Source organism: Lolium perenne, chromosome 2 (genome assembly GCF_019359855.2).
Source record: "Lolium perenne isolate Kyuss_39 chromosome 2, Kyuss_2.0, whole genome shotgun sequence".
Classification (NCBI taxonomy): domain Eukaryota; kingdom Viridiplantae; phylum Streptophyta; class Magnoliopsida; order Poales; family Poaceae; genus Lolium; species Lolium perenne.
The window spans coordinates 263,902,368-263,920,001 of record NC_067245.2 but is presented as its reverse complement, the minus strand read 5'-3'; the positions used below and the strand labels follow the sequence as shown (position 1 = coordinate 263,920,001).

The window sequence follows — 17,634 nt, the reverse complement described above, 5'->3', positions numbered from 1 at the left end:
GCCGGTGCTGCTGCTGGCGAGCTCCTCGTCGCTACTGCCGTAGCCCTCAATGGGGGCTTCTTCCTCCTCATCATCGTCGTCTTCGTCGTCATCCGACCAGGCCCAGCCGCGGAAGCGCTTCGCCGGCGGCTCGTCGGAGGAGGTGTCGCCCTCCTCTTCTTCCTCGTTGGAGGAGACGTCGTCCTCCTCATCCTCCTCTTCTTCCTCCTCGTCGGAGGAGGTGAAGCTACCCCAGGAGAGGAGGTCATCCTCGCTCTCCGCCACCAGTTCCCCGTCGATGAGGAACCGAAGATCGTCCTCACCATCGGTCAGGGGCAAGTCGCCATCTGACCCGACGAGGGCCTCGGGTGGGCCATCTGGCACATAGTCGAAGTCCCACTCCGGCTCATCCCATTGGCCGGGCCCTGGCATCGGCTCGTCTGAAGAGGAAGATTGGAAGGAGAGAGCCGATGCAGCGGAGGAGGAGGGCTTTTCGATGACTAATGTGGAGCAAGAGGATGAAGAAGCAAACTGCTCGATGCGGTTAAATAGAGGGGATATAGTGGAAATTTAATGCTTGAGCAGTTTTCGAGGATACGGTGCCAAAACTGTCAATCGTACAGAAGTTGAGAAGACAGGGTATCATGACGAAGGATACTGCAACGGTTCTGCTCTGCCACGACATAACCTTCGAAGGAAGAACAGAGTGGTTTTGAAATTATCATTACCAAAACCAGGGGGGCATGTGTTATCCCCAGATTTTAGCCAAATCAGGAGATGGGCCGTAGGTAAGATGGGCTTGAAGAAGATGCATGTGGAGAATATCTGAAGCGGCCTCGCACGAGAGTTTGGGCTAAATTGCCCGTGTATCTGTATATTATTAGATCGTATTTAGAAGTAGAAGATAGAGTTGGGCTCGTACACGGTCAGGTGTACTTCCGAATTAGAAAGTCCCTTGGACTATAAATATGTATCTAGGGTTATTGAGAAAGGAGGACAATCACGTTCACAACAAACACAAACCAGGCGCATCGCCACCCCTTATTTTCGAGGGTTTCTTCCGGGTAAGCATCATGCTGCCTAGATCGCATCTTGCGATCTAGGCAGTATACGTTTATTCATTACCTTGTGTTACTCGTGCTGAAGCGTTGTTGATGTCGAGTAACACTATTTATCGTAGATGTCTTGGGGCTTGCATTGATGATTTTCTTATGCATATTTGCTTAGCAATGCCGTCCCTCGATATCTAGCTGTCCTTACACCTGAATAGGTGTAAGGGCAGCATCTTGCTTATTCGTTACTTAGTAGATCCAATCTGTTATAGTTGCTCCTTGTTTCAAGGATTAGTTTAATATCTGCATGATTAGACCTTATGCTGGGGTTGGATGATCCGGTAGTGCGTTAGGTGTTGTTTTACCGTTCCTACAAGGGATGTTCCGGGAATTGACTTAATGTTGGTTTTTAGGCCTCTTTTAGGAATAGTTTCCATCATCTTTCGTATCTGCTAGGTCCAGCTACGCGTAGGATGTTCTGGTTATGCGGTGAAAACCCTAAACTGTCGTAGATTGGTTTAACTTTGTTTTGGTCAAGCAGGATCTCCATGTCATCGTAAATCCAACGTGAACCATGGGGCGATCGGCTCTTTGAGCCGATCCACAGGGCAACCTGAGAGCCGATCGGGCTCGTATTTAATGTTTACGTGTCTACCATGCAGGAGACTAGTCGAAGCAATCCAACACCTTCCTGACCAGGTCTAGGTCAGGTGGCACGCCCTTGCAACCGCCAGGACGTGTGCTAGGACTTTGCGGGACGACGCGAGGCGCCAGGGCCCACTAAGCGGTCGTGGGAGCCTCCCGGCTCTTCGTGTTGCTTAACCACTGCTCGCCGGTGAGTTTTGGCAGGCAACAACCTCACCGCCGCCTCCAAACACTTAGCGTCTCCTCCATCTCCGTTTTCACCGTAGATCAGTTTTCCTTCATCTAGCCAGCCTCGTTGGCGCCAGGAGGGATTGAAAACTCGATCTATGCATAAAGTTTTTTAAATATAGTTTTCATTAATTAGGATAGGGTTTGATACGGTAGTTGTTTTTCCTTGGCCTCCGCCTCAACCGAAATGTTTATAATAACTGATCTTCAGCTTTTCGTTTGACGGCGAAATTTTTAATGGTGGTGCTGAAAAATTACAATTTTCTAAATACGGGCATTTAGATATTGCTTCGAGAGATCAATTTTAGATCTTTTTTCAAGGTTGTCGCAAGGAGAATTTTCCTTGCTATTTCTCTCGGTTGTTATGCAATGGCGATTCGTATTATCGACTCTCCAACAGCAAGTTCCAACACGTTAACGGTCAAGGAAGAGTGTACGTGCACACCTAGTTTTACATAACTGATAGATGAAATATTTAACCATGTAGTGAAGCGTGGCTACATTTAACCATCTTCGTACGCGTTCACATAGTGTCTATGTTCACTCTTATTGCGTCATTTATTTTACTTTTTGTATCGTTAGATGTTGGATGACCGTGCAGCTGTGTGGATCTTAGCTATGCAGAGAACTATTTAAATAACAAAGTGTCAAGTTGAACACCGCAAAGCCACCGTTGCATTTTTTCGGCCTTCGACGCTGAATAGATTAGAATCGTACTGCAGTGCGGTATGTTATGAACTGGTTGTGAGGGTGGTTGGGAGGGACCAACCAGTAAACCCGATCGAGATCTGCCTTGTTCATCTATGATCCGAGTGATATCTACACAAGGACCTTACATGTCGGTCGACATAGAAGCCGCAACACGGCGAGCTCCTGCATGGCAGCGACGACCGGCTCCGGTGAGGTGGCCAGAACTGCGGATCTTGTCGACATGCTTCAGCGGATGACTACACCTTGGCCGTTTTACAGGTATGTGTGTTAGGTCTAGGAGCTCCGCTATGGTACATGAGCTTCTTCGGGGTCGACCTCGGAGAGGTGCATGTGTGAGGTCCTCGAACATCGACGTAGTATATCAACAAGGTCGACCTCGGACGACGGTATTCAAGAGATTCCCTCCACCCTAAATGAGTGATGCAAAGGTATTGAATGTCGTAGGATTTTGACTTCAACATAAAAAAATTACACGCGGTTTAGATTTAGAAAAAAAAAATTGTCTGATGAATATCATGAATTTATGGACTGGCGGAAAGCACTATTAACTAGACTTGTTTGAGAATCTGCAACGAAAACCAAGTAGTTTTAAAACACATAAGAGAAATGAGTAAAACCGAGGAAATTAGAACTAGTGAGTTGGCTAGTAAAAAGGAGGTTTGTGGCGGTGGATCAAACATAATATAAATAGAGTCAATAGATCTCAAAATTCTTTGGGCAAGAATATCATACTGCAAAAAGATAGTTTACTGATATTTTTTTTCGAGGTTGGATAGTTTACAGATCTTAAATAGCTGAAACTAAATACAAGCTGCACTTTTCACGAAACTGAACATATACTTGTCATGATGGATCTACACATAAGGAATCTTTGTCCTCTTCAGTCTAGTTTTCTCAAAAGAAAGGAAAACATGAATTACATTTCCGGTCATCTAGACCATGGTCTACATCACAAACACACAATAATAGTATACTAAATCTTACAAACACTTTGTACACACGACAATGACTGCATCCACTTGACAGACACTTCGAACACTAGTTGTAATCTGAAGCACTGAAAGAAGTTCAGTAAGTTGACTACACCCTAGGATAAGTTAAGATTTTCACCAATAGTTAATACTTGCAATTAGAGCCTGAACAGGTAGTCCAATTACAGAGCCACGACATTAGTCCATCCAAGCTTAAAGTGAGTTCCTCGTCGAGGGCGGCAGCTGATCAAGAGAGTCGAACATGTCCGGCGGGAGGTCGTCGAAGAAGTCGTCCCGGGCCTCGGCCTTGACGGGGCCACGCGCACAATCCATCCCGAAGAATGGCATCATCATCGGTGCCGGCTGCACAATCGGAAGCAGCTCCTGGTACGGGTGATAATCCATGGTGCTCGGTCCGAGGAACCCAGCTGAACCGATGTCGCATCTCCCCGGCATGTCAGGGAAATCCACCAGATGGTACGGATGCTGATAAAACGGCGGCTCTGGTGCAAACTGATGAGCTGCATTGGACGAGCTCGCTCCGCCGTCAGTGACCGGTGCTGCTACCTGCAGTGGCAATGGCTCCAAACTGAGAAATCCAGAGCATATCTGATCGTGCGACATTCGCGCAGCGTCCTGGTACTCCATGGGGGGTGCAGCTGCGCAGCATTGGCCACCGGAGGAGCTGCCCACGAATGGAACATGATCCTGGCAAGAACCCTGACGGCATTGCAGCTGTTTCGTCAGAACACTGAAGGTTCATAGTTTCAGAGAGAAAAAGATATCGCTTACTGGAACCACCAGCACTGCAGATGGCTATCATTTATCTGGTGAATGCGAAATTGCTAATGAATAGTTAAGAAAGAGTGAGTTTGAAGTGCTCACCATGGCGGAGTCGACAGAGGACACGGGCGCTTTGGTGTTGGTGCTCCTGATCTTGCTGGAGCGAGTGCGGAGAGGGGCGCGCAGGAGCCTGGCGAGCCGCTTCTGGCGCGTGCTCCAGAAGTTCTTGACATCGTTGTCTGTCCTGCCCGGCAGGTAGGTGGAGATCCTCGCCCATTTGTTCCCGAACTGCGCCTGCAGCTCGATCACCACCCGCTCTTCCTCGGCAGAGAACTTGCATCCACTTCAGAGAAGAAAAAAAAGTTAGGTTACATGGCCATTGATTGTGACTTTCGAGCACAGACTGCAGAGGATAAAATACACTGCGAAATGACTGTTTGTCTCATATAGCCATTTTTCCTTTTTCAACTTCTTAACATGAAGCAATTTTCTACAATCACTTTTTTTAAGAGGATATTTGTAATGTTTCAGTGTATGAAGTATGAACTCTGAGCAGAAAGTTTTATATGGCCGAGTTGGAAGAGGCGAGCACTTGCATAAAACTGCCGTGGCTGCTCCCAGTCAAACAAGCAGTGCCAGTCGTTGTTAATCGACGGTGATAACTAGGGCAACTTCGATTATGCTACCGCAAAAGTGCAAATGCAGCATCAGCTTCCGATTGCGTACACAAAACTAACCGAAAGTGATCGATGCCTGAACTGAACCACGGGAAGAAGAAGAAGGACATGCAGAGAAGGAGAGGAATGGCGCTTACGTCTTGAGGTTCGGCCTGAGCTTGTTGACCCAGCGGAGGCGGCAGGACTTGCCGGTGCGCTGCAGGGCGCCTTTGGATCGAATGGAGCTCCAGTCGCGCGGGCCGTGGACGCGGACGTGCTCCAGCAGCACCGCGTCCTCCTCCGCCATCCACGGCCCCTTGCGCACCGCCTCGCCGGCGTCCCTCCTGCCGCCCCTCCGGCGTACAGCGCCGCCGGGTGCTCGCGCCATTGCCTTTGATGATCAGCCGATCGAGAGGAAGACAGACGACGCTGGTGCTTGCGAGTAGCGGCAGTAGTGTTCCGGAAGAGACGCGGGGCTCTTTCTTTAACCGTGGGTTTTGGGACAGGGAGGACGTGGCGGGGCGCGTGGCGCGACTAGGAGCGTTGGATGGCGATCGGACGGATGAGCCCGTTTCGCTAGGGGCACGCACGAACTCGCGGGTAACCGCCTCGCGTCCCCCACGAACGCCGATTTCCGCGGCCCTGGCCTGCATGTTCCGTGTCTAGTCGCCGTGTTGCTCACCACTTCGTGCATGCAGCGACATTTCTTCTTGTTGCCCACAGCAAGAAAACGAAGTCCGCCTGACGCCGCGTCATCTCCAAGTTGCGATCGTTGAATTTTGAATCGAATTTCGACCACAACTTACTCTAGGAATATCTGATAATGGCCAAATCTTTGATCTTTGTTTCTACATTTGCCTAATATTTGGAATCCCAATGCCTTTTTGGCTAATTGTTCATTCTTTTTCTGCAGTCTTGCCAATATTGGTCAACTCATGGGCAACCAAACGGTCAAGCAATCTTATTGGCTAGCCGAGACAATCATGGGCTAGAACTAAACATAGCCTTAATCACCCAAATGTGCAAACTGTTGCGAGCCGGTAAACAATTTGTGAGAATATGGGCCTACTACCATTCCCTCAGAATAGCCACAGTGAGAGAGAGTAACACAAGTAATAACATGGAACCTGTGGAACGATAATTGGTTGCCACGCGATGGTATGTTGCGTCCGCTGGCCTGTTTGGCCGCGGATCTGCTAGCAAGGGTGTCGGAATTCATTGATCCGGATAATGGCTCGTGGCGGGAGGAGAAGCTGCGGCAGTTCTTACTGCCGATGGATGTGGAAGTGATCATGGTGATACCTTTATCGACCAGAAGACATGACGATTTTTGGGCCTAGAACTATGACCGCCGCGGTAATTTCTCTGTTCGGTCGGCATATCACATGTTAACAGAGACAAGAGACAGGAGAGAGGGTTGGTTGGACAGTAGATCCTCGGAGTCACATCAAACCAGAGTGAGAAAGGATTAGTGCAAGTTGTGGTGAACGGAGGTGCCCTCCAAAGTCCGAGTGTTCTTGTGGAGGTTGGCGAAGCAGTCATTGCCTAAAAATGAGCTACGACATCAGAGATCCATGGCAACCTCAGATCAGTGCGCGTTCTGCAGCGCACGGGACTCCTGGAGGCATGCGCTACTAGATTGTACGATGATCAGGTGTGTATGGGCTCTGGTAGATGAACACATTACAGAACATATGCAGCAATCAGAGGAGGGCTGCGCGCGGAAGTGGCTGGCCCAGATGATGGACACGCTACCGCATGATGAGCAAGTCATTGTCTTTGTTACTCTTTGGGCGGTCTGGCACGACAGGAGGAAGACGATTCACGAGCAGATCTTTCAGAGCCCGTTATCTATCCATCATTTTGTGCAGAATTATCTGAGGGATCTGGAGCTTAGCGGAAGTACGGTACAACAACCTTCCGTCGCTACGTTGGCTCAGGAACCGAGTTGGATTCCGCCACCGATGGGTATGGTGAAAATCAACGTTGACGCGGCTGTTGGGAAGAACCTGAGGAGGGGTGCAGTATGATGTCTACACACACTCCTATTCATGTAGACAGACAGTGTTGGGCCTCCAAGAGCAGAGGTTTGTAGAACAGCAGCAAGTTTCCCTTAAGTGAATCACCCAAGGTTTATCGAACTCAGGGAGGTATAGGTCAAAGAAATCCCTATCAAGCAACCATGCAGTTAAGATGCAAAAAGTCTCTTGTGTCCCCAACACACCTGATACACTTGTCAAATGTATAGGTGCACTAGTTCGACGAAGAGATAGTAAAACACAGGTGGTATGGATGAATATGAGCGATAATATAAATATGCAACAAGTAAACATGCAGTAAAACAGTAAATGAACGGTGCCAGAAAAGAGCTTCGTTGGCACTAAGGAGTGTGATGTAATATTTGGAAACAAGGCCCAATGATCATACTTTCACCAGTGGAACTCTCAACAATGCAATCATAATTAGATATAAATATAAGCACTTCATCATGCTACTACTCTTGTTGGATAAAGAACACAAACTCATCGTGCATGGGCTATAAAAGCACACCTCAAGATGCAGCCCCAAGTACCATGAACACCCCACGCTGTCACTTTGAGCATTCATAGGAGGAACTAACATTACACGATTCATAAGGGAGCCACACACGGTACATACCGCGATCACGTTGACCCCAAAGTTCATATGATAACACACTAGAGTAGCACAACAACATCTAGATTACAAAGCCCACGATCACATAAAAGATCATATCGCGCGAGAGAGAAACCACATAGCTACCGGTACGGCCCCTCAGCCCCGGGGGTGAAATACTCCCTCCTCATCATGGGAGTCAGCAACGGCGATGGAGATGGCGGTGGAGTCGATGGCGATGGCTCCGGGGGCACTTCCCCGATCCGGCAGGGTGCCGGAACAGAATTCTGTCTCCCGAAACTTGGTTTCGGCGATGACGACGGCTACGGAGTTCTTCTTCTGTTGGCACGCAAAATTGCAGCGCAACACCAGGATAGTCGTCGTACTTTCGTGACGACGAACGGATGATTTCCGAGCAAATCAACAAAGATACCTCAATTTCGGAGAGGAAAGACGACCGCTTTTCAGCGCAAAACGGTAAAGATTGAACCAAACCCTAGGGCTGCTAGGACATGGCAGTAGAAAGAAACGATAAAAAGATAGACGTAAAAAGGTAGATTGTATTTTTGATAGATCGATTGGATCTCTCGTCAATCGGCCAGGACCTATTTATAAGGTGCAGGTCTTTGCGTGTCTTTGCGTGTTGTTACATGACTCCAAAGCTGAAACGGCCTAGAACTTTACCCGGCCCGAATCAGTTGCCGTATATACGAATCATACCTGCCTAATACATTTGTTTGACATCATATAGCAACTCCATAAGGTTACGTAATGACACGTTCTGGCCCAACGGAATTGAATATCCGGCAACATTGCTAATGACACTAGATAATAAGCGACTTTGTATTGCTTCTTACGTGACTGCAACACACCTTTGCAAACAATACTTCATCTTGACATCCGAGGCAGACACAAAGATTTGTCTTAGGCAGTAGCAGGTTAGCTCAATGTACCATGTAATTCTATCCAGGATTTGTTCTCGATAGCTCCATATTTGCAAAATCTCTATATAATTATCCTGACCAAATAGCCTGTTACGCTTGATTTGCTGCTGATACATCTTTGTTGAACTCCGATCACTCCTGCATTTTGAACTAAACACCAAGACCAAAAATATATGTCAATCAACAATTAAATCACACACTTGTAAATTAATTTGGCCGATCATCCAAACCAGCGAGCCAAATTTCGCTATTAACACATGCCCCCCTGTTTTTGGTACAATTGAATTGACCAAAAACACATCCACAATACCTTAGTACAATGCCAATAACTTCACTGGCTATTAGGGCGATGTCCAAAGAACACATCGGCCAAATTTTTGCTAACCGCGATGTGTAAATAACTCATCAGCCATATTTTCTTAGGGCGATATTTCAAATAAGATATCGGCCATAGTGTCATCAAGCATACATCCACATGCTAGGATAATACTTCTTAAAATATTTTTCATTGGGAGCTTTCGGAAATTTCTTCCCTGCAATGATTGTACAAAATATTGATTTTGAGGAACAATCTCTATAACTATATAGGCCTTCCCAAATCGGCAACCTTTTGCCGAATTATGTACGTTTAGTATCAATAGGTCACACTCTTTTTAGCGCCAAAAACAATCTTCTAACAAAGCCGGCCAATTTTTTTAATAACCATTGTAATCATGGGCCGACTGATGTGTCCAACATATTGCTTCATGCACTTCACCTATATCTAATATGGACTGAATCCAATCAATTTAAGAGTAAACCATCTGCAGTGCGGCAATATATTTCATTATTCAACAAGGTATAATTTAAAGCTTGTCGCCGAATTTTTTTTTTATCTCTCGCCTGACTTGGATAAATAAGTAATTAGAGATACTCTCCAATCAACTGACTTTAACACTTGACAATTCGGTTATTTTAATTCATTTACCGAATCATACTTTCTTTGTACTGCTAATTGCTGACTTGATCCAGTCTAAGACCAGGTGCACAGTCTACCGAACAAACATCGAGCAGACATATTTTATTCTCAGCAATAGCTTGCATCGGTCTTTCAACCTTCCTTCCTTAATATTATAACCAGATGCATGTTTTGCTAAACAATTAGCTCTAGGACTTTCTTCTCTAGGTATATGATGTATAATGAACTCATCTAGAGACTCAATTATATCTAAAACACCGGTCCAAATAACTATTTAGTACTTCATCAAAACATTGGAATTCGCTTTTATTTTGGCGCACTACCAGAAGCGAATCCCCAAAAGCATATGTAACCTTAACAACCATATCTACTAAACTTTCTAGAGCAAACCAAAACCTTATATTCAGTTTGGTTGTTAGTACAAGGACATTTCAAACGGACCGATGTTTCATAAGCTATATTATTATGGGAAATTAAAACATGGCCGACACCATGTCCGTCTCTATAAACCGATCCATTAAAATATTTTTTCATGGGCAAACACCAACAAAAATAATATTTCCCTCATCCGTAGTCATATGACCAAAAATAGAATCGGCGACAACTTCACCTTTCATAGCACCCATCGATTCATATGCTAAATCATATTATATTAGTGCTAAACCCATTTTCTAATCCTACCATTGGTAATCGGTCGATGTAACGTAAATAGTTAAACATGTCGGCTATCAAGTTTGCACACATATAATAGAAAGTAGATAGTGCCGAAAATTGGTACATGTATAATATAAAGATACACATAAATTTCCAGTAAACACGTACCGATTCTCGGCGTCGAGTAAGCTGCAGCTTAGATATGCAATGATGTACTTCCTCTAGATATCCTCTTCGTAGGCACCATTGGTTTATCTTGATTAAACCATTCATTATGCCAGTTCTCAGGTGACTTTTCTCTAATTTCCAATACTTGTAGTCGTTGTACCTGTAGTTTTTGAGTATGTGTGCGTCCTGTTGGGCACCACTGAGGTCTAGATTTAGTTCCTGCTACAACTGACTTAATTCTGTTGCCCCCCGAGTTCCGCGGCCTGTACTGATGTGATATCATTTTTGGCGCAAATAGTTTGTCCTCGGCCGAAAACATTCTCTGCTGATCAGATATGTCGCTGGCTACAACTCTCTGGCTACCTCCATTTCTTGAATCCCAGCGTTGCGTATATGTACTAGCATCAGATTTGAGAACTGTTGGAGACAAACAAGCTGAAACGGCATACCTTCTAGCCGATCCAGATTTCCTACTTATACGTGTGCTAAAGGATGCCAGCATATCATTTGCATGTTTCCCTTCTGTACTAGCAACCTTTTCTTTAACTGAACCAGAACAAACTCGATCAATGTCAGCTGTTTTGTGATTATTAACAACACCTACAGCTGATCGATGGTCACCAACCTTCAAACCATGGGTAGCATCTAAATCATCTGGGCTTTTTACGCACTTAGGTTCAACACGGTTCATTGGCATCCACATGAGTTTGCGGTTACCCTTACAGTTTCTAACATCATCCTTTTGCACCAGGGATCGGTTTCCTCGAATAATAGTTGCATCACGCGACATTGCTTTCTGATGGAACCGAACCTTTTTCTCATGCAATTTTGGTCTGAACATATACCTCGACGGAACCCACTCCGGCTGAAGATAACATGCTGGCCATGTATGATACGGGGAATTATAATCCCATGGAGCAACTTTAGGACACATAGGAGGTGGGCAGCCCCAATGTATTGGCACCACTGGGAAATAAGGTTGCTGGTTCTGTGAATTTACTCGCCAGCACTCATGCCCCCTGGGTCGAGTAGGAGACCTGGGATGCTTAGTACCTCCAAGCCGACTAAACACCGTGTTGGCCTTGCGTGAAGTGTATTTGTCCAACATATGTTTAACAGTCGGCTTTGGTCTTGGAGCTTGTTTTCTCTTTCTTTCATCGACGTTTTGTACTCCTACATTTGGATTTTTTGGTTTGATCATCCTAGGTGCAGCATTATCATCAATGATAATATTTTTCTCTTTGGTAGATTCGGTCTGATCCGACCGAACGAGAATTTTCTGATTCTCGAAGTCAATCGCACTGATAGGAAAAGGATTAATATCGAGCTTCGTCTTAGAACATTTTGTAAATATCAATCGTCCGTCATCAATGGCCGATTGTATCTGTCGACGAAACACATTACAATCATTAGTAGAATGTGAAAAACAATTGTGCCACTTACAATAAGATCTTCCAGCCAATTCTTCTGGAGGTGGAATTACATGACCATCTCTAACTCTAATTATTTTTCCTTGCACCAATGTATCAAAAACTCTATCACACTTGCCAAAATCAAAATTGTACTTAATATCCTCTCGCTTAGTAGGTGTAGGATTCAAAGCAGAGCATGCAAAAGGTTTTGACGTAGGTGCTTGCACCCATTCGGCTATGCATATGTCAATATAATCACCACTAGCCGAATCACCATCATATTCTAAATCCATAACCATGTGGTTTTCCTTCTCTTTGTTCATATTTTCTTTTAACCGGCTCTGTTTTCTAATTTCTTTAGCCTGGTTTTCATGTGCCAAAGCTTTCTGCAAAATTTGATTAACATCTAAAAATTCTTGCCCTTCTAATTTTTTCTTAATATGAGCAAGCAGACCCGAAAAGGCAAGATCAGCCAAATCCTTTTCGGCTATGTTTAAGCTTAAACAATGGTTTTTTACAATTTGAAACCTTCTAATATAATCATGAACACGCTCATTATGTTTCTGCCTAACCATGGTTAAATCTGAAAGTCGAAGTTCAGTTTCACCGCTATAAAAATAATCATGAAATTGTTTCTCCAATTGTGCCCATGTTAAAATAGAATTAGGAGCAAGCGATGTAAACCAAGTAAATGCAGCACCAGACAAAGACAAAGAGAATAATTTTACTCTATAAACATCTGATGTGCATACCTCACCACATTGTGCTAGAAAACTTCCTACATGCTCAAAAGTGGATGTACCATTTTCTCCCGTAAACTTAACAAAATTGGGAATTCTAAAACCACGTGGATATGGTGTCAAGTCAAAATATTCAGGGTATGGTTTTTGATATGCATGTGCTCTACCCTCAGGTTGCAAACCAAATTCTCTAAGTATACTAGCAATTTGATCCTTAAAATTATCAGTGGGTTGTGGAGAACTAATTTGTGTAACAGGAACACAAGTGCGTTGTGGCATCTCCGACGAAGTAATTTGAACATGCGTGGTTTGTTGCGGAGAAACATTAAAATAGGCATCTGGTATCGACCCGTAAGGAACCCCGATACCAATGGGTGGCAGCGGTGATGTATTATATGCCACCGTTTGACAACTAGGTTGCTGGAAATTGGGATTAAACCCGACACTTCGGTTATTTATGTAATTCTGTGGAACCAAAGTTGAAACAATAGGAGTAGCAACACTAGGTAGAAAATTATTGGCTGATTTGCTAGCATAATTTTGACCACCTTGATTATTATTTACGGCGATGTGAGGCTGCGTAACATTAACATTAGCCGATGTACCAGATGTATATGTATTATTTTGCAGATTAAGGAATCGGCTATTCTCTATAGGCATCAGATTTTTCTGAGAATGTTCACCTTCTATTTGCAGCACTAAAGAGCGATCTTGATGAGGTAGACTAGTTTCAGAATTTATATCATCTAATTTTACAAGCATACTAGCCATTGATTGAGTAATTGTGTGCGCCGCATGTGCAATATCAGAGCTGAACTTGCTAGCTACGGACACATCAGTTTGATGAGAAATTTTGGTTGAGTTACTTACCTTAGTGTTCAACGTAGGAGAAGGGATTGGTGCCATTACCTTCATGACGATGCCGTCTCTTGTCTTGAAGTATTGCTTCAACTTCTCAGCCTTCAACTCTTCAAGCTCCCGCTCAAGCTCTAGCCGATCATCTTCACACAAATCTTCAAGGCCGAAGTCAATGATGTTGTCTAGGTCGATGCAGCTTGTGTCCATGGGATCAGAGTTCATCATGTGCTTCTTCGTCCCCAGCGGAGTCGCCAATTGTGTTGGCACGCAAAATTGCAGCGCAACACCAGGATAGTCGTCGTACTTTCGTGATGACGAACGGATGATTTCCGAGCAAATCAACAAAGATACCTCAATTTCGGAGAGGAAAGATGACCGCTTTTCAGCGCAAAACGGTAAAGACTGAACCAAACCCTAGGGCTGCTAGGACATGGCAGTAGAAAGAAACGATAAAAAGATAGACGTAAAAAGGTAGATTGTATTTTTGATAGATCGATTGGATCTCTCGTCAATCGGCCAGGACCTATTTATAAGGTGCAGGTCTTTGCGTGTCTTTGCGTGTTGTTACAGGACTCCAAAGCTGAAACGGCCTAGAACTTTACCCGGCCCGAATCAGTTGCCGTATATACGAATCATACCTGCCTAATACATTTGTTTGACATCATATAGCAACTCCATAAGGTTACGTAATGACACGTTCTGGCCCAACGGAATTGAATATCCGGCAACATTGCTAATGACACTAGATAATAAGCGACTTTGTATTGCTTCTTACGTGACTGCAACACACCTTTGCAAACAATACTTCATCTTGACATCCGAGGCAGACACAAAGATTTGTCTTAGGCAGTAGCAGGTTAGCTCAATGTACCATGTAATTCTATCCAGGATTTGTTCTCGATAGCTCCATATTTGCAAAATCTCTATATAATTATCCTGACCAAATAGCCTGTTACGCTTGATTTGCTGCTGATACATCTTTGTTGAACTCCGATCACTCCTGCATTTTGAACTAAACACCAAGACCAAAAATATATGTCAATCAACAATTAAATCACACACTTGTAAATTAATTTGGCCGATCATCCAAACCAGCGAGCCAAATTTCGCTATTAACATCTTCCACGGAACTTTTAGGGTCAGGAGCTTCTTATAGGCGAAGAGGCGACGTGAGGCGGTGCTCGAGGGGGGAATACATGGGGCAGGGGCGGCCAGGGCCCAGGTCGCGCCTGGCCCATGTATAGCCACCCTGTGGCTCTCCCGGCACTCCCCTTATGGCTCCCGGAGTCTTCTGGTGAATAAGAATTTTAGTGAATTTTCCAGATTTTTCCGAGCACTTTCATTTTTGGACTATTTCTGCAATAAACATAGATAATAAACAGAAACTGGCAGTGTGGCATTTGTTAATAGGTTAGTCCAAATAATGACATAATATGATACAAAGTGCCTATAAAACATGTTGGAATTGGTGCAAAACAAACATGGAGCATCAAAAATTATAGATACGTTTGCAACGTATCACTGTAGTGGCGATCGCGAGAAGCAGCGACAGTGTCTATCTGGGAGCCTCGACGCTCATATACACTCGAGTTACTGAAGCTGAAACTTTGTAGACGCTTGTATGTCGTGAGGCGTGCGATCTCGCAAGGGACATCTATGCATCCAGGGTGCGGGTTGCATCGGACTGCAAGATGGTGGTGCAAAGTCTGGAGCAAGGTACTAGAGGGGTTTATTCCCATATTGTCTCCGAGATCACAGAAGCTCGGCAAAACTTTGATTTTCTTGAGTTTAAGTTTGAGAGTAGAAAGTCGAATAATGAGGCTCATAAGTTAGCTAGGAGTGCTTTGTTTGATGTTTCGGACCGCCGCCTATAGCTGAATGCCCCGCCTAAGGGCATGTGTATTCCACTTGTTATTGAATAAAGGACGGCCTTTTCCCCCTTAAAAAATGTAATAACATGGAACAAATGAAGTGCCACTACTCCCTTCGTCCACGAAAGAGTATATTTCCACCTTTCTTGAAAAACTAAACTATTTCAAACTTTGATTGAGTTCATGAAATATAAAAATATTTATGAAACCAAATAGCTATATGATGAAATATATTTATCATGAATCTAATGATACTAATTTATGACATAAATGTTGGTGTCCTTTTGTTTAAACATGATCAAACTTATAAAGCTTTTAATTTGCAAGAAAGTTACAATTACACTTTTGTGGGCATAGGGAGTAGGCATTCAGGTGATATTGCATCAGTAGCGGAGCTCCCACTAGGTCAAGATAGGGCAGCCAACTGTGGTGACCCGGCATACCACTGCATGGTGTAGTATGCAAGTCTGATATAACACCAATGAAACACAGTTCCACTAGTATTTTATCGCTCAGAATTGTACAACAGAAACATATGCGGGTCCAAGGCATGTCTATAGAATTACAACATTGACTCTGTTACGTAAGATCATCACAGCCTCGTACTTTACAATGAGGTAAAATTGCAAATAAACTCCAGAAGAACAACTCGTAGTCTAGTCTTATCATGAACTCTATTTGTTGAGTATTTAACTAGCTATAGAGGTTATGAATAGATTCTAGCTAAATAGGAGCTAGGTTTAGGAAACTAGTTCCTTTCTATCGATAAGCTAGGTTTTATCCTTGTTGAATGTGGTGTTTGACTCTTCTGACAGGTTTCTGTCCCTTGAAGTAGTTGTTGGCTTCTCGGTCTTCGAGTTGCACTGTAGATCCTCCTTCGTGGCCTCCATATCTAAGCAGGGGATTTAAGAGTGGGATGAGTACGAGCGTACTCAACAAGTTCATTATAGGAAAGAGGTGTTTAATGCACTAGCTACGGCATTAGACCAGAAAGTCTAATACCAATGCAGGTTTTCATAATCATTTCTTCAAAAGGTTGCTTTTATTCAGAAGAACTATGTCCGTCAGCCTTCACCGGTTTACTAGAACTTCATGGAGCTCCTTTCCGGCCGCGTTCGCAGTTCCATATCCCGGAACAGGGAGTGACAGGTCACGGTTCTTTACACTCTGCAGAGGTGTGTTGCTTTACCCATAAGAGATCTTAACCTTGGTGCCAACCAGGTGTACATTCCTGTCCACACTTCCTATGGTGTGAGGCCCGGTATAAGGTCTAGCCAATCATGTTCCTCCGCTACCTCGAACACCCACCCTTTTTTGCATGCCCCGACCCTGGGTCCTCGCCAGTCCCATTATTCCCACTCACGGGTGGACCCCGACCACGACGACAGTTTGGGATCGAACCAAACTCCTTCACCGGTAGCTGCAACCCATCATAGACCGCAATACCGTGGGGACTTAAGGCTTACCAGCCAACCGCTTGCACTTCGAGCGACAAGTGTCTACGGACTATGCCGTGGGGACTTAAGGCTTCCCCAGCCAACCGCTTGCCCTGACAGATACAAGTGTCTACGGTAAAGCGCATCCGTTGATGAACGAGAGGTGGAAACACTTTTGACTACTCCGTCCCACTCCGGATCTTATGGTTAACACGGGTATTACGGCACAAGAATCACTGGCGACATTTATTGTTTAATCCTAGATGGATATAAGCCCGTGCAATGGAACCTCCACCATATCAACACAATCCATGGTTCCATTGCCCACCACATAGTCATATTCATAGTTATGAAAATAGTGGTTTTGATTTTTATGCAATAGTGATAACCATAATACTTTGCAAGTAATTTGATAGAAATACTCAAATGACATGAGCAAGTGATGAACTTGCCTTTCTTGACTGCAAGATTATGCAGACAAGGTCTTCGTTACACAGTAACTCCAAATTCTGAAATAGCATCATCGTCCGGTAAGGACGATGTTTAAAAGATTGGCAAGGATGCAATAATGCATAAGTATGAGATGCAATCGCTCTAAGCGTGACCTAACCCCGATGATTTAGGATTAGTGAGTTGTGATGATTAATTCAGGGTGTGTTGCACTTTTAGAGTGATTCACAAACAAGATTCTTATTAAGTTTTGATTACTTGGTATCATGTACAAGTTATTTGATAAAGCATAGTAATCAATTGAGCACACAAAGAATGATAGTTGGCATAATGTTAACAAGTAAAGAACAGTGGTCAGTTTTAGTACTATATGACATGGTTAATGATTAATTATCATATACTTTAAAAGAATAACTTTTGAAGAACATGTTCTTAAATAAAGAACAAGTATGATAATTAGGTTGAGGGGGTTCTATGGTTGACT

The 17,634-nt window shown here is 44.2% G+C and overlaps 1 protein-coding gene across 1 annotated transcript; it reads right to left on the bottom strand.

Annotated features, from left to right (window-relative positions):
- Nucleotides 1-3,799: 3,799 nt before the first annotated feature.
- LOC127330610 (probable transcription factor MYB58) lies at nucleotides 3,800-5,465 on the bottom strand. The gene is made up of 3 exons (XM_051356764.2): nucleotides 5,184-5,465; nucleotides 4,472-4,712; nucleotides 3,800-4,306 (listed from the first exon to the last, which is right to left on the bottom strand). The coding sequence occupies exons 1-3, from the start codon at nucleotides 5,411-5,413 to the stop codon at nucleotides 3,800-3,802; spliced, it is 978 nt and encodes a 325-aa protein (XP_051212724.1). The 5' UTR covers nucleotides 5,414-5,465.
- Nucleotides 5,466-17,634: the final 12,169 nt, after the last annotated feature.

What these genes read in the sequence shown, in the direction of transcription:
- LOC127330610 (XM_051356764.2), bottom strand. Translation starts at nt 5,413, where the DNA reads ATGGCGCGAGCACCCGGCGGCGCTGTACGCCGGAGGGGCGGCAGGAGG. An exon ending in CTCAGGCCGAACCTCAAGAC is followed by an intron (nt 4,713 to 5,183) that starts GTAAGCGCCATT and finishes TCTTCTCTGAAG; the next exon opens with TGGATGCAAGTTCTCTGCCG. An exon ending in CCTCTGTCGACTCCGCCATG is followed by an intron (nt 4,307 to 4,471) that starts GTGAGCACTTCA and finishes CAATGCCGTCAG; the next exon opens with GGTTCTTGCCAGGATCATGT.